This window comes from Mirounga angustirostris, unplaced genomic scaffold (assembly GCF_029215605.1).
Source record: "Mirounga angustirostris isolate CCGP_5_RB_7025 unplaced genomic scaffold, mMirAng1.0.hap1 SCAF_9, whole genome shotgun sequence".
NCBI lineage: Eukaryota > Metazoa > Chordata > Mammalia > Carnivora > Phocidae > Mirounga > Mirounga angustirostris.
In genome coordinates, this window is record NW_026991717.1 from 35,330,773 (window position 1) to 35,354,696 (window position 23,924).

Below are 23,924 nucleotides of genomic sequence, written 5' to 3' on the forward strand. Positions count from 1 at the left end.
AATCAAGCCACGTTGTTTTAAAACATGTCTGACGTTTTTCAAAGTACTTGTACAGCTGTTACCTCATTTGACCCTCTCAGCGGGTCTGTGGTATAGACAGAGGACATATAACTATCCACATTTTATAGATTAGATGAAGTGACTCCCGAAGGTCATCCAGTTAGCAGATGATGGAGCGGAGACAGGAAGTGGGGTCTAATGACTCCCAGCCCGGGGCTTCCTTCCTCCGAGGTAAGCAATGTGAATGCTTTCAATAGAAAAGGGCCGAGAGCCTCAGGGGGAGACCAAAAGAAGGTCAGACATGTTGATGGTACTCTTAAGAAAAAGTCACGTTATGAGACAGAAGTCTCAGCAGAGGGATTTGAAGGGTAGTCGTGTTGATGCATCTAGAGAGAAGAAAAACCATCACATTTCCAAGCATGTCTGGAAACGTGGCTGAGAGCTGTGTCTTCCAGCCACCTTCTTCTCTTTCCATGACTCTGCATGGCAGAGCGGTGGTGGGAACATTTAAAACAGCAATTGGGCCTCAGGAACGTGCCAATACCAAGCGGGAGACCCTAACAGATGGAATAGAATCCCTTTATTTCACAGACATGCAAAGTAAGGCCCAGAGAGGTGACCTGCCCAAAGATGAAAGCATTCATGAGAATCGGGAACTGGACCTTGGACCCTGATTTGGACGACAGAGCCCTTTATTCCACACCAGCTGCCTCAGGCGTCCATTACCTTTCATTTTATTAATGTCACTGTCCTTGATTAATACCGCATGTCCAAAGAAAGACACTTAAGGGAGGGGTGGGGAAAGCATGGATTTTCTTCTTTTTTTCTGGGAAACAGTACGCTAAATTTCCCATGGAAATTATCAGACATGATGTGGGGCAACAGCTGGTGGTCCTGCTAACCCAGAAACTGTCCTATGACTAGGGTATTATTAAGACCTCCAAAAGGCAAGTACTTTATGGTAGGTTGGATCATGTTCCCACCACCCCAAGACGCCCACGTCTGAACCCCCGGAACCTGTGAATGTTATCTTATGTGGCAAAGGGACTTTGCAGATGTGATTAAGGATCTCAGGATGAGGAGATAATCCTGGATTACTGGAGTGGGTGTGATGTAATCACAAGGGTCCTTACAAAAAGGAGAGGCAGCTGAATTTGATGAGAGGCGGAACGATGGAAGGAAAGGCTCACGAGCCCAGGAAGGCAGACAGGCTCTAGAAATGGGAAAGGGAAGGAAACGAATCCTCCCCTGAAGCCCGAAAAAGGAACAAAGCCCTGCTGACACCTTGATTTTAGCCCTCTGGCTTCCAGACTGTATGAGAGTAAGTTTGTGTTGTTCAAGCCAGTAAACCCTGGCTTCTTGTGACATATGAAGATGGGGTAGGGGGGTGGCATGGCCATTCTGGAAATCACAAGGGCATGAAGGAGAGATTTAGGCTGACTATACAATGGAGACCTCATCAGGCTTTAAAACGGAAAAGAGATGGTCATCTGTATTAACAGGAACTATCTTTCTCAAAGACATTCTAATGCAATCCACTTAATCCTGCTTGATAGGCCCTCCCTGGAAGGGAGCCTTTGGACTTCCCCAGACTCGCCCTGACATTTCCTTATATACAGCCTGGGCTCTAGCTCCATCAGACTGTTTACGACTTCCAGAAGGTGACAGGCTCACACATGCCTTCAGGTCTCCATCCCTACAGTTCGCTTTTTGGGGGAACGCCCTCCTCCCTCTCGGGCTCTGCTAAAATCCTTCTTTATAGCTCAGCTCAGTCATCACTTCCTCTGTGAAACCTTCCCTGGCTCCTCCAGTCCTCTCTCTGTCCCTTTCCTTCCTGGGCTTGTAAATGTCTGTTTGCTTGACTTCTTCCTCCACCCCACCAGCACGAGCCTCTTGGGAATAAGGAGACGTTCTCATTCCCCTGGTGTCACCAGACCACTGCCATACCCCATCCATAAAATAAGTACTTCCCAGCTCCTTCCCACCTGAGAAATGCAAGCCCACCCATTAAGGAAATCACCCTTCACCACGAAATTACCTTAATTCCCCAAGAATGAGCTGCACCTCTGTGCCCCCACAGCCCTCTGCTCCCCCACAGGTGGAACATGCATCATACTGCATCATGGTGGTCATCCCTGGGCTACTTCCTTAGTAAACACAGAAGTCCTCAGAAACCACACCTCCATCACGTGTCTATCCCTTCTGTGTTAGCACAGTGCCTGGTTCACAGCAAATATAGAAAGAATGCTGACCAAATTAAAATGAAAACAAAACACAAAAAGGTAGGGGATGCCTGGGTGGCTCAGTCAGTTAAGCATCTGCCTTCAGCTCAGGTCATGATCTCAGGGTCGTGGGATCGAGCCCCACATCAGGCTCCCTGCTCAGCGGGGAGTCTGCTTCCCCGTCTCCCTCTGCTCCTGCTTGTGCTCTCTCTTTCTCTCTCTCTCCCTCTCAAATAAATAAAATCTTTAAAAAGAAAAAAAAAGGTAATTGCTATGTCATCTCTACTAATGAAGGGCTGCGATCCAGAGGCAGCCTTTAAAAGCAAGGACCTTCATGTTAAGGTTTTGCCTGGCCAGCAGCTGACTATCCCTAGTTGGTGTGTCCCTCGGGCTTCCGGTGTAGACTTTAAAGCTCATGGTGGAGACAGTTTCAATGTTACTATATATATATGTAATTGCACATACATATGCATGCTATATATTTTTAGTATACTTATAGCTTTTTTTTTAGATTTTTATTTATTTATTTGACAGAGAGATAGCGAGAGCAGAAACACAAGACAGTTTCAACATTACTATATATATATGTAATTGCACATACATATGCATGCTATATATTTTTAGTATACTTATAGCTTTTATATATAAGTTGTAAGTATACTAAAAATTTTAGACCAAATATTGGAGAAAGATCCCATTTTCCCTCATCTCAGAGAGGTATTAGTTAATAAAGTTTAGCTTAACCAATGAGTGTTACCTTTAATTTTGAAAAAGCCTTTCTAGAAGTACAAGTCTGAGAGGAGCATAACATAGCCCAGATGGGTTTAAACCCTGACTCTCTTGCTTTCCTTCTATGTGACCTTGATCTAGACATTTTCTCTCCAACCCTCGAGTCTGTCATCCCTTAGTGGGAGCAGTACCAGTCTACCACAAAGGACTGTGATGAGGATGTGATAAAATGCTGTTCATGCAACGCCTGATAATATGCCCGGCAGGGGGAAGGGGTTCTGCCGCCTCTCCTGAGGGCCTATGAGCGGCCCAGCCCTGTGCTTAAGTACTTTGTATGAATTACCCACGAAGCAGGCGTGTGACCCTCCCCCCCCGGGGGGAAGCGCAGCCACGTGGCAGGACACACCGCCGGGAAGCAGCGGGGCTGGGCAGAGAAACCAGCCCTCTGGCTCCAGGGCTAAACTCTTCACTGTCATGCAGGCCTCTCCGGATGTGCTGGCTCCTGCTCTCACCTGTCACCTGAAGGTCCGGTTAAGAGACTGAAAACAAATGCCTGTTGAGACCGAAGACCAATACTGGAAATAAAACTAAAAGCAATCATTGAGTCCCGGCCACAAACTGCTCCTGAGATGTGGGTCTGCGCCATCTGGGTGAGGGCTCCCCCCTCCAGCCGGACTACCTCCCAATGGGAAACTAGCCCCACCTCTCCAGGAAGTTCTGGGAAGCCCGCCCTCCACGAGCCTTCTGACATCTGAGGGTGACAACGTGCCGAGTGTCACACACCCAATGGAAATAGTGGCTTCCATGGTCCCTGGCTCCTGCAACTGTCTCCAGTGGATGAAAGCTCTCAACCTGGCCATGGCCACTGGTAGAGGGGAGGAGTGCTCCCTATCCTGAAAAAAATCTCGGCATTAAAGCCATCAAGCATCCCGGAATTCCCCAGATTCCAGCTAGTTCCCATGTGCAGTGATGAGGAAAACTGACTAGTGTAGGCGAGTCTAAGGAAGCCCACAGGGTAGGAACGCCCGTTAGCAGGCTCTCCCGCAGCCAGAGCAGGGAGAGAGTTACCTGGCATCATCCTCAAACAGGAGTGGGGTCTATTCTCATATCCTGTCTTTGTGGAAGCTGACTTAAACGAGCCAATAGACATTTACAACAGGTTTCTGTTGGGTTGTGTACTTGGACTCTGGGCAGGAGGACGCTCTCTGGATTTCAGCATCACCAGACATGTTGGAAATGAGAAGAAATCCATTTGGTTTATGTGCTATGGAAGTCACAGGGGCTCCTTCCAGCTCCCTCCGGCCTGCAGGCACCCATTTCCAGAAACTGGTTGGGGGGAAGGCTCCTCCTGAGAAGGGTGAGCGGCTGCACTGTGGCATGGACGGCCGGGCTCACCGAGTATCCTCCTCTCCCCACGCCGCCCCCCCTTCAGCCATCACCAGGACGTGGCCTTGGGCATGGAGAGAGGGAGGCCTTGGGGAGTACCACCATGGAACCTGTTGCCCAAGACCCGCAGGCTAAACTCGCCCAGTCCAGGGCCTCCACAGGTGCCAGTGCTCTGACTAAATCCCAGGGGGGAAGCCACCCTTCGTGGCAGGTTTTTCCAAGCAGGTCATGCCAAGAGAGGGCACAGGGCGGAGTGCCCTGGCCCTGGGATCCTGGCTGCACCCAGGCTGGGTTGCCCAGAGTCCTACCCTCCTGGACTAGCCCTCAGTTCCTGGCTCCCTGTCTTCCTCTGTGGCCCCAGCTCTCCACTTGATCCTTCCTGGGGAACCAGACTTCTAACTGGAACTCTAACACACGAACACCCAGCCTTTAAAGCCCTACAGGGAGGTATAGCTACAATTTCCTGAGCACCTACTACAGGCCAGGAAATATGATCACATCATTTCATTTAATCACTCAACAATCCCATGTGCTGGGCATTGTTATTACTTGCATTTGAAAGATGAAGCCCCTGAGGCTCAGAAAAATTAACTAGTAAGCTCAGATCCTTGGGGAACCACTAATAAATATGGACATGATTTCTTTTTTTCTTTTTAAGATTTTATTTATTGGGGCACCTGGGTGGCTCAGTCAGTTAAGCATCTGGCTTTGGCTCAGATCATGATCCTGGGGTCCTGGGATTGAGCTCTGAGTTTGGGCTCCCTGTTCAGTGGGGAGCCTGCCTCACCCTCTCCCTCTGCCCCCACCCCCCACTCCTGCTTTCTCTCTCTCACTCGTCCACTCTCTCTCTCAAATAAATAAATAAAATCTTTTTAAAAAATTTTGTTTGAGAGAGAGAGAGAGAGAGAACATGAGTAGGGGGAGGAGCAGAGAAGGAGGGAGATGGAAGGGGAAAGAATCTCAAGCAGACGATCTCATGACCCTGAGATCATGACCTGAGCCGAAAACAAGAGTCAGGCACTTAACCGACTGAGCCACCCAGGTGCCCCAATACTGACCTGATTTCTAAGGCTTTTTAGAGTGTGATTTGCAGTATGTACGTGTATGTTTTAATGACACAAAGCTCTGATATGGAAGAAAGTAGACTGAAGAAGTTCCTAAATATATTCCAGCTAAGTGCATTTTACATATTTTTCAAGGTTGGGTTCAAATCCTACCTACTCTGTGCGGTCCGCCCTGACTGCTCCAACCCTCAAGGATTCCCCATGTTCCGAACCCCGGCCCTATCTCTACAGCTTTCCAGCACCTGAAGCATTTTGTGGGTTTGCCATTCATCCACCACCACAGTGTCAGACCCCCAAGGACAGGGACTGTGGTTGCCAAACTTTTTGAACCTCCGTGCTGCAAAGATTTCCCTGGCTACGAGAGCTTAACCCTGCAAGGAAGAGATGCAGTTCATTTTAGCCTTGACTCCCAAATCCCGTCCACTTTTCAAGACATGGGCAGCAGCTTCTCTGACCACACCTGCTGAAAGTGAGCAGCGTCACTTTTTGCAATTTTGAGCAAGTCACTCCATTCCTCCCAGCCTCAGTTTCCTCATCTGTAAAATGTGAATATATGCACCTGCCTCATCGGGTTGTATGAACTATAAGTGTTACAATGCATTTGATGTAGCGCCTGCACATAAGCCATGATCCAAAATGATAGCCAGCATCATTACTATTACTATTTCATCACACTGTCTTTTAGGGAAGGCATTTACACACGTGCCTTTTCTAACCTTCTAGATCAGTGGTTCTCCAATTCTGGAGTATGTCAGAATCACCTAGTATGAAGCTACCTAGGGCACACCCCAAACCTACAAAACAGAATCCCCATTACGCAGGGGAGATGGTGGGGCCGGGGCAGCTCCACTTTGAACAAGCCTCCCCAGCCCACTGCAAGTGATTCTGACATGTGCTCTCTGAGCCTGGAAAATTCAGCTAGACAATATTCAACTTCCAAGTTTTTTTCCCACAGAACTCTAAGGTTCCAGAGAGATACTTCCAAACCTGTGGTTCCCAACCTTGGCTGGACTGCAACCCCTAGAGATTCAGATGTTGGTCTGGGATATGACCGGGGTGTTGAGATTTCTCAAAGGTGGACAGAAGATTCTAATGGTCGGTCAGCCAAGGTTGAAAATCACTGGTCCATTTGCATGCCCTCTGTGACAAACTGAGCCCCAATCTGACACTGATTTTACGGAAAGGCCTCTTATGCTAAAAGAAAAAAAAAAGTGAGTTTGCAAACAGCTGGTCTAGCCTGCCAGTAAGAGCTTTCAGCCCCCAGCCTGGCTTTTATTCACCTTTGTGTCTGTCCCAGGACCTTACAACATAGTAAATACTTAATAAATATTTGTTGGAAGGTTGAATAGTTCTGTTTTACTTGTTATCTGGCTCCAATTAGGTTTTCGGTTGCCTAGCGTAACAACTTAACAGTTTCTTAAACATCTAAGCCTTAACAGCCTTTGCCTCAAACCTCAAACCTGAAACAGAAAGTGAGGCAGTCATCCAGCGAACACACTGACATTTCTTCTGGGGTCACATATACTATGCAAGTTCCTAATGACTGATAAATATAAGCAAATGTGATTTTTGTCAGCTGGGAAGAGCGTGACAGTTGTCGGCAGCGCAGGCCTCCCAGCCTAATATTTGGATTGTTCCATCTGAAACTGTCAAATTACAAGAGCATGATAAAAACTTGTAGGAACTTCATAGTAAACAGTAACTGGCCCCCTGTCAATACGTTAGGAGAAAAAAAATTCCCGCTGCCAAAACACATGGGCCAGAATGCCTGCAGCCAACTAGAGCCTGTTCCCTGGGCAGCTCTTCTAGATTCTCAACCGCAGCGGCTGTAAGAGAAGGCCCTGAGCACTCCAGGGATCTGGGAGCCAGAGCACCTTCAACTCTTAGCTTTTCTTCGGCTCTGGGGCTCTGGAAGCCCTTTCACCTCGTAGGCCCTCCAATTCCTCGTGTGTAACTGCTACTTGATTAGGTCCTTAGCACCATGACTGCTTAGGTTTGAATCCCAGCTCTTTACACACTGGCTGTGTTGCTCTGGGCAAGTTTCTCCACTTCTCTGGGCCTCCTTTTCCTCACCTCTAAAATGAGGATGATATTAACACTATTTCATAGAGTTGTCAGTGTCAAGGGACAAGAACAATGCCTGGTATAGAACAGGCATTCAACAGATCTTAACTATTAGAAACCTGCAAATCTCAAACCAAGAGTTTTGAAAACGAAGCTTTTGTCTTTCCTTTTTCTCCTTATGTTTTTGTTGGTTTGGTATCAGAATTCACCAGGCGGCACACCTGAGCTTAAGGGACTTAAAGGGGATCTTTTGTTATCCTACTTAATATGAACTTTCAAAAGTTTCACTGCAGAAGTAATAAGGCAGTCAATTACGGGACGCTGCCCCATACCACAGAAGAAATGCCATTAATATGTGAAATATGCCCTGAATTACCTTTAAAAAATCTGAGAAGTTCTGGATTCTAAAATGCGTTGGCCATAAGGATTTCAGGTAAGGGAATGGGGAGCTATCCTCTTATGGGGTTGTGGTCGGATAAAAGGAAGGAAGCATCCTCCCAGCGGATGTCTCTTTCCCCTCCCCCTGCCAGGCCCTAGAACTCACAGCTCTTCCCTTCTTCTATCCACCCAAATTCGGTTTATCCTTCAGAATTCGGCTAACGCACCTTCCCTGTGAAATGGTCCTCTCTAAACCCTACTGACCATGTCAAGAGCATGTGGCTGGGGAGGGTGGCTGGGTTGCATCTCCTCTACACCTCCGGGTGGCTGGCACTGATAACCCACGGCACTAGGCTGACAGGGACCCTCCTGAAGCATCTAGCCACAGGAGGAAAGGGTGGTCATGGAGGCTGATGTCTGAACTGCAAGTGACAGGAGGGGCGGGGCAGCCCACCTGACAGCTCATCCCACCCGCCCTGCCTGGGATGGACCCTAACTTGGCTTGATGACTAAAGTATACATTTCTGAAGCACGGAGAGCGTATCTTACACCTCCCGTTCTCCCGGCAAATGTTCGTTTATTGTTGTTACTGCTTTTGTATTAATCAGCTCTCGGAATCTATCGTGGACCTAGGAGCACTCAACAAATACTTGTGAATGAATGCTGAGTCATCTGTAAATACGGGCTGATTAATTCACTGACCTTGCTACCTTTCCCACTGGCACGGCCCAGTTGGGCATATTGGTGCGGGCCTAGCCATGGGAGGCGTTCTGGAGCTACACAACCGTTTTAATGCTTACCATGCCAACAGACTCCATGCCGACTCTAAAAAAAAGTCTAGGTCCTTAACTAGACATAGCCTCACAGCAGCGTGTTCACTCAAAATTCCCTGGAGAAACTTTCTAGAAAAGTGCAGAGATTCCTGAAACCAACTGTCTGGGAGCACGTATGACTCCAGACGTCCAGTTTGTCCAAGGACTCGAAACCCGTCACATCGACCCGGCCGGCGGCCACGACCTCCCTTGCCCCCGGCTGCCAGCACGCACTGGCTCAGCGGGCTCCCCCTCGGCCCGCCTTCTTTCACCCCTCCACGGGGCCTCCCTAAGGTTGATGCCGAAAGGCCTTCTCAGCATTAGCTTCACTTTGAAGACTATTCAGAACCAGAGTGGGGTGGGGGCGGCCTCAACGCTTGAAAGGGCTGCAAAATAAATCAAAAGATGAAAGGAAACACGCAGAGCCAAGAATTCCTCCCCGGCCGGCGGAAGCCACGCATTCACCGCGCCGGCCGGGGCGCAGGGCCGGCCCGGGCCGTCGGGGAGGGCGCGAAGCGGAGGGGGGCGGGCGCGAGGGCAGGGGCGGGCGCGCGCGCGTACCTGCTTTCCGCCGTGGGGTCGCGGCCCCGCGCCTGCGGGTGCCGGCTGCCGCGCGGCCCCGGGCCCTGGCGGCTGGCGTCGGGGCCGGCGGGCGCGTGCGGCTCCTCGCGGTCGCGGCTCCGGTGCAGCGGCACCGACGTGCGCACGGCCGACACCACGTGGCCCGCGAAGGCGCGCGGGGGCGCTCGGGGCCGCAGGGCGCCGCGCGCGCGGTACGAGCCGGGCAGGCAGGGCCGCGTCTGCTCCATCACGCCGCCGCTGCAGCTGCGCGAGCAGGCGGACCAGGGCCCCCAGGCGCCCCACACGCCCGGGGCGCCGCCGCCGCCGTCCTCGGGGACGCCCTGGGCCGCCGCCATCCGCTGGGGGACCTGCGGAGACAGAGGCCGGTTAGGGGACCCGAACACCCGCTCCTGCCTCACCCGCAGAGGCTCTGGATAACCCGAAAGCCCCATCCGTTAAACACTAGTAGGCACTGGGCCGGTTTTAAAATGAGAAGAACGAGGGCGCCTGGGTGGCTCAGCTGGTTAAGCGACTGCCTTCGGCTCAGGTCATGATCCTGGAGTCCTGGGATCGAGTCCCGCATCGGGCTCCCCGCTCAGCGGGGAGTCTGCTTCTCCCTCTGACCCTCCTCCCTCTTATTGCTCTCTGTATCTCATTCTCTCTGTCTCAAATAAATAAATAAAATCTTTAAAAAATAAAATAAAATGAGAAGAACGAAATGAATATAATCCAGCCTGGGTGATATTCGTCTTTATACCAACGCACTCATAAAATAGAACTTTAACTTTTTTAACGGGGGAAGGGCCACACAAAGATAAAAAAGCCTAAGGCTCACAAACGTCCTAATTCGGTCCTTGCTTCCGCTGCCGTGGCCTTGGAGAGCTCGGCGTGGTGCCCTCAGCTCTTACTGAGGCTTAGCCCTCAGGAGTCCCCCTTAACCTCCAACTTTGGTCCTCGGGGTGCAGGCCAGAGGGACTCGACTTCCCTTAACCTCTTGGGGAGGCCCCGTGGCCCAGTCTCCATGCAGTAAAGACGATGGGACACTGCAGTTTAGAGGCCCTGCCCTCAAGTCACCTCCCTGCCACCACTTCTAGCCGTGTGACTAGGAAGTTTCTGAATTTCTCTGAGCCATGCTGTGTTCTAAAGAAGGATGGTATCTACCTCACGGGGACATAAGGAATTTAAGTCCGGTCACGCATGTGCAGAGCAGGGAGCCTGGCACCAAATATTTGTTAGTAACCATAATGATGATTTTCCTGCTTCCGTGGTAAATCAGAAGAAGTGAGAAATGTCAGAAAGTTTTAAAGTTCTAACCTGGAGGGTGATTCTACACTCCTATTCACTTCACCAGTCATCTCACAGAGAATAGCTATGCCAGACATGGTGCTCAGTGTGGGGACACAGTGTTCCTTCATTATGCAGACACTCCCTGAGCACCAGCTATTCCCCTGCATGGAGCTAGGCCCTGAGGACCAGGAGAAAAGCATCCCAGATCCACACAAATGGCCTGGACCCAGCAGAAGAGCTCTATGCAGCTAGCACGAGATTGGGGAGCCTCCTGGGGGGACTGGCTGCACAGGGTTGGGTGGGGTGGGGAGGGGAGAGGGATTAAGAAGGCCTCAGAGGAGGAGTCCCGGTAATAGCTATAATAGTCGGGTGCACACGTAGTACCAGGTAACAGGTGTAATCTCCAGGCTTCACCGTGGCCGTGGTGTCTACCATTCTTACCTCTCAGAGGTGAGGTTTGCCAACTGAGGCTCAGAGACGTGTGACCTGCCCCAGTCATGCTGCTACAGCTGGGCTTAGAGTCAAGTCTCCCCAACTCCCAGTCCCACAGCTCCAGGACTCCCTGCTCTCCCCCAGCAGACAGCTGCCCTTGTGTTTCTGGATCTTCCGCCTGGAATGTCCTTCTTTTTTTTTTTTTTAAAGATTTTATTTATTTATTTGAGAGAGAGCATGAGAGGGAAGAGGGTCAGAGGAAGAAGCAGACTCCCCGCTGAGCAGGGAGCCCGATGCGGGATTCGATCCAGGGACTCCAGGATCATGACCTGAGCCGAAGGCAGTCGCTTAACCAACTGAGCCACCCAGGCGCCCTGGAATGTCCTTCTTACCTGTGGGACACTGACCAACACTATGACTTTCCTTGGAACGTGAGTTTTTCAGAGGACCTCACCCTTCCATCTAAAGTACAAAAAGCCATGATTAACTTAGTCTTTTTTTTTTTTTTTTTTCTCTTTAGATCTTGGTTTTTGACAGCATTTTTTGGCCCAAAGCTCAAAGCTCAAAGACTTTTCAAGGTTGAGTCCTCTGTCTCCACAGTACCACTGAGCTATGAGAAGGTCCAGGGATGGTCCTCCCCTTTGTGTAGAACAAATCCAAGGCAGAGCTCCTTCACACCACATGGAAATGAGAGGTGGAGCTAAGATTACCTCAGAGGAGGGATGTAAGGACTTGATGAGGAAACCCACTTGATGTGCCCCTGAGGTAAGCGGTAAAAGTGAGGGCCCAGGCCTTGGTTAGAGTCCTTGCCCCCAGGCAATCAGTCACCCTGAAGCCATGGGGCTTGTTTAATTGAGGCCATTTGCCTTTGACTACATTGCAGTGCAGAGCGGTCTGTGGATGACCTCTGTAGCTGGAGTTCCTGAAGGTTCAGGGAGCAACTAAGGCAGGATGAGACAGAGCTGAGGGAACCCAGGGAGCAAATGAGCATCTAACCAGAGGGGTAAGCCCAGAGCTGATGTCAGCCAGCCAGCCTTTGGGAGCCATGTTCAGAGAGCCAAGGCAAAAGGCTGGAGGTACCGTGGGCTGGAGCCAGCGGGAGACGGGGTCAGAGCAAGGGCAAGACAGAAGGTTCTGTGACAGGAGGACTGCGATTCCTTATCGCCAGTATGTGAGCAGCCGCAGGGTGGATGGGTGTGTGAATAGTGAACACATTCGACACATCACCACTAAATGGGGGATCCAGGAAAGAAGACTTTTTGCCTGCTTGTAAATACAAACAAAACAAAACAAAAACAAGCTTTTGTTCTTTCTTCCCCTTAAAAATCATGTCCTGGGGGGCCTGGGTGGCTCAGTTGGTTAAGCGACTGCCTTCGGCTCAGGTCATGATCCTGGAGTCCCGGGATCGAGTCCCACATCGGGCTCCCTGCTCGGCAGGGGGTCTGCTTCTCCCTCTGCCCCTCCCCCCTCTCATGTGCTCTCTCTCATTCTCTCTGAAATAAATAAATAAAATCTTTAAAAAAAAAAAAATCATGTCCTGATTTTTAAATATCAAACTGATCATGGATTCGCTGAGGTGACTGCAAAAAAATGTGCTTCATCAGGCCACAGTCTTGATCTAGAAAGTAATCCCTAAAGTGTGTATAGTGAGTTGAATGGTGGCCTTCCCTAAAAGATATGTCCCGTGCCCTAATCTGCAGAACTTGTGAATATGACCTCATTTGGAAAAAGGGTCATTCTCTGTGTAATTAAGGATCTTGAGATGAGAACATCCCGGATTGGGCGCCTGGGTGGCTCAGTTGGTTGAGCGACTGCCTTCGGCTCAGGTCATGATCCTGGAGTCCCGGGATCGAGTCCCACATCGGGCCCCCTGCTCGGCAGGGAGTCTGCTTCTCCCTCTGACCCTCCTCCCTCTCATGCTCTCTGTCTCTCATTCTCTCTCTCAAATAAATAAAATCTTTAAAAAAAGAAAAAAAAAAAAGAACATCCCGGATTTTCCAAGCGGGCCCTAAATCCAATGATAGGTGTCCTTATAAGACACAGAAGAGAAAATACAGAGAGCAAAGGGCCGTGTGACCACCGAGGCCGACCAGAGAGATAACAGCCATGAGCAGCAACACAGGGAGCCACCACAAGCTGGAAGAAGCCAGAAGGATGTCCCCCTCGTAACTGAAAGGAGTATGGCCCTAACAACACCTTGATATTGAACTTCCGGCCTCCAGAACTGTGAGGAAGAAATTTCTGTTGTTTTAAGCCATCAAGTTTGTGGTAATTCGTTACAACAGCCCGAGGACGCTAATGCAGTGCTTAGTACTTTCAGGACAAGGAAGAAAAGTGGACAGGCGTCTGCTGAGCACCTTCTCTGAGTCTGGAATTGTGCAGACACCTCGTGTAGGGACCACTCTCTGGCGTAGGCACCATTAGCTCCATGGTACACTGTCAGGGTGCCTCAGCCACCCTGAGAGGTTGGTGTCACTTTGTCCCTTTTCCGGAGAAGAATTGGGGCCTCCAGAGGCTGCGTGACTGCCCAGGCGCAGGCTGGTAAGGGGCACAGACAGGGCTGACGCTGAAGCCTGCTCATTCCTATTCCTGGGTTCTTTTTTCTTTTCCCCTGTGGCATGTTGCCTCCCTGCCTGCTTTTGGTGGAAAATCGAAGGGTAAAATGAGTCGAAATTAATCCCCTTTGATAGTTCTAGAAGGATAATTGGGATAAACAAACAAAGGCAGAAGTATGTGTCTGGCACATCTGGGGATTTCAGGTACCCAGGCCCTCCTGATTTCTCATGAATATAGAGAAGGAAGGCACTGTTGCTAACATTTGCATGAGACATGCAGCTACACTAAAACTCCATTTCCTAGAACTAATCCCACCCTTAATTTAGCTTCCCGTTGCCAAATTGGGCAGGGTCCCTGGGGGAAGAAAACATGAAACCACATTCCATCCTATTCTATTCATAAGAATTCTCTAATTTATAGATGAATTATGGTGAGAGACTTGAAATTCCATCTCAGTCCCCATGGTAAGAATCCAACCACATGCTCCAAAACTGTATTTTTATAGTACACAGCCAGAAACAAAGAAAAAAGACACGGGGGTGGGGGGAAGGAAGGAAGGGAGGGGAAGTGCAAAGAAAGAGAAAGAAAGGAAGAAAAAATAAAGGGAGGGGGGCTTTGGATGTGGGTCTCCTAGCTGCATCAGACCCCCACCCTCCACCCGCTTCTCCCCAGCCCTCCTGGTGACCACCTTCCTCCTTGTTTTCTGACAGTCAAGGAGTTTTCTGGGAGGCAGGATGGGAAATCTTTCAAGTGTCCTGAGATACAGTATTCCCCAAATCATGATAAACTAACAGACCTGTTAGTGACAAGCATCAAAACCAAGGACTAAATCATGATTGGACAAAACCAAAGAAAGAATAGAACCTTAAAGCCTTGTAACCTGCCAGCACATTGCTCCTTCCCCAGTACACACATGTCATGTTAAGACTGAAGCAGAAAGAGATGTCTGGGTGGCTCAGATGGTTAAGCGTCTGCCTTCAGCTCAGGTCATGATCCCAGGGTTCTGGGATCAAGCCCCATGTTGAGCTCTCTGTTCAGTGGGGACCCTGCTTCTTCCTCTCCCTCTACCTGCCGCTCCCCCTGCTTATGCTCTCTCTCTCTCTGTTAAATAAATAAAATCTTTTTTTTTTTTAACTGAAGCAGAAAACCTGAGGCACTTCTAAAATGCACCCTAAACTGCTGTTTTTCCTTACTTACAAAGATTTCTAACCAATCAGTCAAAAAAATCTGATGGAAATAGGGACAAAGGGCATGAACGGGTGGTTTATGGTCGTCACAGACTGAATGTTTGTGTCCCTCTCAAAATTCAAATGGTGAAGCCCTGTCCCCCAATGTGATGGTATTTGGAGGGGGGTGGGCCTCGGGAGTTCCTTGGGTTTAGATGATGTCATGTGGGTGAGACCCCATGATAGGATTCATGTCCTTATGAGAAGAGGAAGAAAGATCAGGAATCTCTCTCTCTCTCTCCACCACATGAGGACATAGTGTCTGCAAGCCTGAAAGAGAGACTTTGCGGGCTACCAAATCTTGATCCTGGATTTCTCAGCCTCTAGATACTGTGACAAAGAAATACCTGGTATTTAAGCCCCCTGGTCAATAGTATGTTGTCATAACAGCCCGGGCTGACCAATACAACAGGAAAATAAATGTAATATATGAAAACTGTTGAACATCACCTATAATCAAACAAATGCAAAATAACACAACAGAATTCCATTTCATGCTCATTAGATTGGCAAAGAATATAAAGTTTGATGATACTGATGCGGGAAGAACGTTCACTGCTGGTGGGAGTCTAAATCGGGGCAACTGCTTTGGAGGGCACTTTGCAATACCTATCCCGATTTTAAATGCACATACCCTTTAGCCCAGTAGCTCTGCTTCTAATAGTTCACCCTATAGAAACACTCAAAACTGGAACATAAAGTTGTACATAGAATGACTTCTGTGGCATCATTTGTTGTAAAGAGCAAAACCAAAAAAATGTGGAAACCACCTAAAGATCTGTGTAAATGAAATCTGGTTAAATGAAATCTGATCCATCCAAACAATGAAATACAATTTACCTGTTAGAATGAGGTAGATTTATATGTGTTAAAGTGACAGCTCTCCAGAACATATTAATTAGTGGAAAAAAAAATACCAAGAAGTAGAAAAGTATGTAAAGAATAAACCTATTTACAGATCTCTCTAAACATTAGGTTGAAATAGAAACAACCGCTGACATTTGATATTCTGGAAAGAATGCCATATTCTGTTGTACGGAAAGGAGTGGGTGCAGTCCATACTGGATGGCCTCAGCCTTGTATGCAAGAGAGAAGAGCTGCCAGTGAAGGAAGGGGACAGATATACTGGAGGCTTATAGAAAGAAGAGGTGATCAGGAAGAGCAAGATATCCTTTATCTGCCTGAACTGCTTTAACACAAGCTCCAATCTGATACTCACAAGATTCATTTCAAGGATTTTTATATCCATTTTGCAGATGTGGTCATTGAGGTACACAGCGCCCTAGTGGATGAAACACGGGCTTTGAAAATACATACAAGAGACAAAGTAATGCAAACCTGACAATGTTGTTTGGTAGATGAAATGCAGTAAGTAAAGCATCTAGCACACTCCCAGTCACCCAGCAGGGGCATGATAGACCTCCATTCATCCCTTCTCTGGAAGAATTTACATCACCAGTCGAAAGTTTTATAATGTGTAAGAAACATATCCAACCCTCGAACCTAACCGGGGCTTGCTCCGTTCCACTGGAGGTTCTGAAGGATGGGGCAGGGTGGGTGTAGGGGTGAGACAACAGAATTAAAAGAGAAGTTTCTCAGACTACGCATGGCATGCCATGCCTCTTCCCCAGAGATTATGACATGTCCTGCCTGGAGTGAGGCAGGGGTCAAGGAAGAAAGGTGCATTTTGGATAATTTCCTCCAGACCTTTTACTATCCCCCTCATCATTTAAAAGCAACTATTTGATATTATGGTGCTTCTCTAACTAGTCAATACTGGGGCATGAGCCAGGGAGCAGAAAAAAGGGAAGGCATTCAGGGAAGTGAGAGAATCGGGGTGGTTACATTCCTATTAACTCAGCTTGGGCCACACATAAGAAGAGGTGGTAGCAGAACCAGAGGGAGAATTGAAATCCCCCAAGACTTTGGGTTTGGAGCCGGACGCTGTACTAACAACATTTTGGGATCAGTTGTATGGAAGTTAATGGTAGGCAGGGATTTTTGTGTAAATATATATCAACAGGAGGACGTGTGTGTAGGGTAGCCTGGCAGTCATTCCCCTTTCCCTGGGTCCTTTAGGAAATCACCCCTCCACACTGGATGAAGTGTGATGGGAATGCATTCAGGGGCCCTGCCAGCGGAAGCCAAGGTAAGCAATGTGGGCCAATCGAATGCTCCCTCCCTGAAGTTTGAATATCCAGTGAAGGGGCCAAGAGACGACAAATGGTTTGGAGTCCTTCATCCTGACCCCACTGCTTATGCTCTGAGACCATTTCTTTTGCTCTCTGGCAGGTCTCAATACCCACCTGCTTCCCAGGCTGGTTCCAGTAAACGATTACAAACATTATAATGTCAAGTGTGGTAACCAAGGTAATGTGAAGTAAGCTGGGTCTACCTTTGGCACAGGATTTGGAGGAGAAAAAGCAGGGCTTGGGATGACCCAAGTGGTCCAGACTTGGCGGAAGCCTCGGGTTAAGGGGAGTCCAGGGCTCCAGGATTCATGGAGACCACAGTTGACCACAGTCAGCGTAACCAGAGAACCAAGGTCTCCCTAAAACAGGATGGGCTGACGGAATAGGGGGTTCACAGGGCCAGGGTTTGAGCTCTGAGAAGAGCAGGAGAAGCAATAAGCCGAGCAGTTGGGGTCGTCTTCCTTCATCATGATGTTTTTAAGGGGGATGAACACATACAACCATAATAGAAGGATGGTCGAACAAACCAGGGCTTGATAGACCCCGTGAAATATCAAAACCAATGAGCAATCCAGAGCAATATGGAAATAGTCTTGTAATATAACAGTAAGTGGAAAATGCCAGATACAAACTTATAACTAGACCATGATTATAATAATGTAAAGATTCTGTAGGCATATACTAAACAAAGCCTGGAAGGGGATGTGGAAAAATGAAAACATACAATGTGTTACTGAAGCTGGACCCAGGGAAAACTTTCTTGTTATTTAAAAAAAAAAAAAAAACAGTCCAGGGATGGTTACAGTACTGCTCGCTCAATAAATAAAAGTAAATAGATTAAATGAAGAAAGATTCAGAACAGATTGTGGGTGGTGGGAGGGACCGAGAAGTAAACCAAGAGTTGGTGGCAGTCCTTGTCAGAGAAAGCCCTGGAAATTTCTCATCGCCACCAGTATATCTGTAACTAGGAACAGCTCTAAACGTTTTCAATGTATTTGGTTTTGGTACTAATGTGAAATCATGTAAGATTTCACCGGTTTCTAATTTTCTTTCTATGAAATTAAACCTACCATCTGTTCTTCATAGAGTCACAAGCAAAGTCTGAAATTCTAAAGTCTCATTCTAGAAGAGACTGGAAAGAGTAGGTTTGGTTTTAGCCACATAACCAAGTCAACACCCTAAAACAAACATTACAAAAATAAACCTTGGAGTCTGCGCCCAGAGAGCACAGTTTTGGACAGCTGAAAGCACACAGGAGCAGGAACACAATGCCGGCAGCTCCGTGGGGCATCTCTTACCTGGGACCCTGGGCAGGAGCACGGGGGAGGGTGGCATGCTTTGATAAAGCTCCAAACTCGAACCAGATCTAAATGAAGGACCACAATGGTGTTCTCGGAGATGCAAATTCAACCCTACATCTTCATCGCCTATCCCGACAGTATAAAGGCCCCCTAATCTTATGTCTGAGCATAACATCAGGGCCAGCAGCTGCAAAATCAGTGTAAGAAGCTCCATATATGGGAGACTGGGGCAAAACACGCTCAGCCTTGCATTGTATCCAAATTCCCCACACAGTATTTTTTTTTTTTAAAGATTTTATTTATTTTTTAGAGAGCGAGCGAGAGAGAAACAGCATGAGAGGGGAGAGGGTCAGAGGGAGAAGCAGGCTCCCCGCTGAGCCGGGAGCCCAATGTGGGACTCAATCCCAGGACTCCGGGATCATGACCTGAGCTGAAGGCAGACGCTTAACCATCTGAGCCACCCAGGCGCCCCCCCACACAGTAATTTTTATTGGAATGAGTTCTACAAATGCATTTCAGGAACAGTTAAAAGGAGGCCTGTGCACAAAGCCATCCCAAAGGAGGAGTAAGTGGAGGCCAAAGGAGAGGCAGAGATAGGTGGAAAGAGAAATACTAATCCTTGGCTAAAGCAAGAGCCACACAGAGGAAAAACCATTGTCATTCAGTCACCCAAAAGCTAAGCACGTGTGAGTCTGTTGCCCTGCAAATTCCAGCTCTGTCTGCCCAGCCCTAAGGCTCTCTCTCAATACTGTGTCCTTACAGTTGGTGAATCCTTGCAGTAAATGATCTTAGACACATCAAGCCCTCCCGCATTCACCTACTTATGTGATATTGAGTATATACTCTGGCCCAAACACTGGACAACACAGACATACCCTTGTCCTCCTTCTCCTGGTCTGTGTTCTTGCCCCATGTGTGACTCAGAGTACCTACTGCACAACCAACCTCACATCTACTGAGACACACAGAGTCCTGGCTCCTATACCACACCTGGTGAATGAGAACCTGGTTGTGGGGGACGGGACAGAAATATGCATTTTAAACAAGCTTCCCCGGCAATCTGAATGCATCCTCTGGTTGGAGAATCACTGGCCACTGGACACCTCTAGGTGAGACTCAAACAGGAAAGCACTCCACTTATCCCCTAGGCCTGGGACCTCCACCATACACCGCTATATCCTTAACCCCCAGATGCTCTAGCCACATTATTTTATTACCCTCAAATTCCCTGCTTTTTGGCCCACCCCTTCCATTTCAGCCATTCGAGCTGCAGCCAGCTTGGAGTTTATCATATGAGACGTGAAAATATTCACGGAATGACACCTGCCTAATGTAGGACTCGCACATGTATGAAGCAGACTCCATCTGAAATGTACTTTTAATAACAGAAGGAGAGCCGCAGCGGGAAGTCAGAAAGATGAAAGAAGAGGAAGAGAAGACTCATGGGAAACCCTGGACGGGCCCCTGTGATCTGGTCCCAAGTCTGCCGTTAGCTCACTCCACGATTGGAGCAAGTCAGTCTGCGGCTCTCGACCTGTTTCCATATCAGTAAAATGAGCCGGTTGGGCTTGATGAGGGCCGGGGTCCCTTCCAGGGCTAACAGGCTCTGATTTTTCCTGGAAGAGATCCGACATTCCTTGCCACGTATTGATTCCCTTTGAGGACCACAACACAGGGAGGCAACCCCACAGAGGCTGTGCCCCGGGTTCTCCAACGCCAGCAAAGAGCAGGCTCTCAGCACAGAAGATCTCCCCTAAATGCAGGGCAAAAGAGGCCTGGATGCATTTCCATGCTATTCAAAGGCAGGGCCTGGCCAAAATGATGGAATGAAGTAAACATTTGGATATGACCTGCATAATCGGAAACAATCCCCCTTACGAAATTGACCTGACTCTTTCATCACTAGCCACATGGAAACTGTGCTCAAGTTATAACTCGAACAGAACGCAGAGCATGTGCCCAGGTACCGAGTCGGCCCCGCGTTGCTGCGCAGTTACTCAGGAAACAGAAGCAGATGTCTCTGCGCAGCGCCTGTGTGTGTTCTTTTGTTTGGTGACTGGTCCGTTTGGCTTTGTGCTCTCAACAACGATTGCCTATCTGCAACCCAAGCCAACCGGGACAGTCAAAATAATGAGTAATGTACACAAGAAAGAGTGTTGGCTTCTGGACCCAGAGGTTGACTTGGGGGATCAGCAACTTTCCAGCAGAGAATTCTGCCTGGTGGGTTGGCCATCTGCATCTGGGTTAATATCCAGCAGGCTCCTGGAAGACAGGCGATTCCAAAGCATCTTCCTGAAAGACATCCCCATCCAGCGCAGAGCAGAGCACACAGTAGGCATTCTATAAATACTTCGCTGAATGAGTGACGGTGCAAATGGCCTGAGCTTGGATGCTACCCGGATTCACAGCCACCGGCTTTCCCCCGGCCGCTCAAGCCTCCCCATGCCACCAAAGCTATTTTCTTGAAATCTAGCCCTACTGTGTTACTCTTTTGCTTACCAACATCTCTGGAATTCTCACTCTCCAAAAGATGATTTCCAAGCTTGCTCTTTGCCATGGCCTTCCAAGCCTTTCATCATCTGTGCTCACCCTTCCTTTCTGGCTCGAACTCTACCACTGCTCTCCCCTGACCCCGAATGTTCACAGCATACATGAAGCAGGCTGTGCCCTTTCTCCCCTCCCGCCTTCCCCCTGCTGTGCTCGCAATTCAAGTGTTCTCTCCCTTCTCCCCTTCTCCCCTGCCTGTGAACTCCTACTCAGCTCCAACCAGGTCCAAGGTCCAAATCCAGCATCCAGGACCAGTGGTCTCTCTCCCCTGCTCCGGGGCTGTCACACACATCTCTCCAAAGCACTTACCACTTGGCACTATAATTATCTGGGTACACACACATCTCCCCCAACAACCCTTTGAGGTCCCCACGGCAGGGATTTTGGCTTCTTTATCTCTGTGTTCCATCTACTCGAACAGCACCTCATGCAGAATCTGTCACCTGGCAGGCCCTCAGGAAATATTTGATGGGTGGATGAATGAGCACATGGATGAATGAATGACACATGTACCAACGGCTTAGTTTCTTGCCCATTTGCTTTGCTAAATGTCAAACACTTCCCCTCTCCTGATAGCAGCACATGGCATGGCTGTTCAGCCACTTGGCTGGTCTCTGATCCCTAAATGTTCCTTCCATGTGCCTTAATGACAAGAGGCTGACAATCCAAATGACAGTTCTCCTGTCCCTTCAAAGTCATGCCCTCAGTATTGGACCCCTGACCATCTCCTGCTGGTTGAAACTTCCTCTCTTCTTGACTCCAGGATGCCATACGATCCTGGTTTTACTCCTCAACTTCTAGCTGTCTTCTCCTCTTCTGTCTATACAGCTCTTCTTCTATCTGCTGGCTTCTCCTCTTCTATCTGCTCCTCAAGTGTTAAGGTTCCATTATTGGCCTTCCAATCTTATCCAAACCTTCTTACAGAGAAATACTGTAGCATCAGCAATAATCTTCATGGTGATGTCTCCCTTATTAAGAGACTCCCAAGCCCGAGATTTACATTCCCAGTAACCAACTGGACACATCCTCCCGTATGATGCATGGGCTTTCCATACTCAATATGTCATGTAACCAGGACCTGATTACCCACTCTATCTTCTGGTTCATGCAGATGTGGTCCCATCCCGTACTCCCTTCCTCCAACTGGGCACACAATTCTGACAGTTTTACCACAGAACTCTCTCTGCATTCTGTCCCTTTGTCTCTATCCTCACAGCCCATGGTTGGGTCAAGGTCTCACTCCCATTTGCTCTTACCCGGTCTCTGTCCATCCAACACCACCTCTCACACTATTTATGTCCAGAATTATGTTCTTAAAAATCACATCATCCAAGTCCCATGTTCACTGACCTCCCTGAGGTCCTTTCTGCTTCCAGGACTCAACCCAGTTGGCCAGCCTGGCTGATACTGCAGCCTCCCCAGCCCGCACTTCTCTATGCTTAACTTCTCACTCAACCACACCAAGCCTTTACACTACTCTGAGCCTCGTATGACCCACATCACTGGCCTCGAAAGCCCTGCCTCACCCCAACCTCACCTCACCTGATAAATTCCTGCTCATTTTTCAAGATCTACCGAAGGGTACACCCTCTTTGCAGACTGCCCGAACTCTCCAGGCAAGGACCATGGCTCTGTCCTTTAGGCACCCACAGCATTTTGGGCACACTTTACTATATAGTCCATTATAATTTCTGTTTTTATGTGTCCTGTACCCCAAGTTGTGAAACAAAACCAGGTCTAAATTTTTTACGCTGATTTACAAATAGAATAAGTATAAACCAGGCCTCTTTAAGGAAATAATCATTACCCATTCTTCCCATATATTGAATAGGTTCCAACGCAAACCCGATATTATTTGATTAAGAAGGTGAAGATCTATTTACGTGCTTCCTGGGAGCAGGTGACGGCAACAGGGGAGCAGAAAACTTAGGTTTTTGCAACAAAGAAAAAGATGCTGATAATCAGGGCCCCAGGGATGAAGGCAGTGACAGAAACCCTCTGCTTACTCAGGAGCACCACGGAGCAGCTGTCTCTGGGTGGGGTGTGAGGATCGGGGATGCAAACAAATTCTGACTGTATCCTTTCCAAAATCCATTTAAATTCCCTGGCTACGTGTTAGTCATTTCCAACAATTTATAAAACCTACCTCCCCACGTTTAAGTAGTATTTCCCTGATTCTTGAAGAAAGAGAGGTGATTAGTGTCTACCAAGCCCCTACCACGTGCCAGGCACTCGACTAACTTACTCCACTTAATCTGCAAAGCTGGCTTCCTCTTAGCAACCAAATCCTAATCCAAATGTCACCTCCCTGAAGAGTCCCCCACCCCCGGCCACACCATCTGAAGTCGTGAGCACGTGTGGGCAGGCACACACGTACCCAGTCACTATCACATTGCCCTATTTCATCCTCCTTGTAGAAGTTATTATACTTGGAATTGTTCTTATTCACTTAATTGTTTATTGTCTGTTCCTCTCACCCGGAATAGAAAAGCCTCACTTTCTGTGAAGGTCTTGTGGAGCTTTTTTCACCTCTATTTCCCGCCCCTATAACACAGCCTGCTCAATAGCTGCTGAATGTATGCACCTACGCCAGGTAGGAAATGCTATCCTGCTGTTTTAACCGAGAAGCTGATAGAATCTGCCTGAAGTTAAGCAGCTAGGAAGCGATATAAGTAGAATTCAAACTCAGGTCTACCTGCTTCGGGAGTCAAGATGCCCACTACCCAGGCTTCTTTAAATGGAGTTGTTAGCGTGCACCAAGGGCCCCAGACATCCCAGAAAAAAATGTGTGGCATCTTCTCAAACTATCAATTTCCTCAAGGATTTTTTTTTTTTTAAAGGTGGGATATGTTAATGTGAATTTTGTCCTAATGTTTGGTAATTTAAAAAATTGTTTTAAAAATAAACAATCAGGGCGCCAGGGTGGCTCAGTTGTTAAGTGACTGCCTTCGGCTCAGGTCATGATCCCGGGGTCCTGGGATCGAGCCCCACATTGGGCTCCCTGCTCAGCGGGGAGTCTGCTTCTCCCTCTCCCACTCGCCCTGCTTGTGTCCCCTCTCTCGCTGTGTCTCTCTCTGTCAAGTAAATAAATAAATCTTTTTTAAAAAAATAAAAATAAATAAACAATCAGGGGTGCCTGGGTGGATTATTAGTTCATTAAGTGTCTG

General features: G+C 48.4%; 1 protein-coding gene across 5 annotated transcripts in view; it reads right to left on the reverse strand.

The window, feature by feature from the left end:
* The window catches only part of THSD4 (thrombospondin type 1 domain containing 4), a 580,925-nt gene that overhangs the window by 485,990 nt on the left and 71,011 nt on the right, over positions 1 to 23,924 (reverse strand). For all 5 annotated transcript variants that reach the window (XM_064570218.1, XM_064570219.1, XM_064570220.1 and 2 more), the window contains one exon: positions 9,217 to 9,584. In XM_064570218.1, coding sequence (XP_064426288.1) covers positions 9,217 to 9,584 — 368 coding nt within the window. The remainder of the gene's footprint in view (positions 1 to 9,216; positions 9,585 to 23,924) is intronic.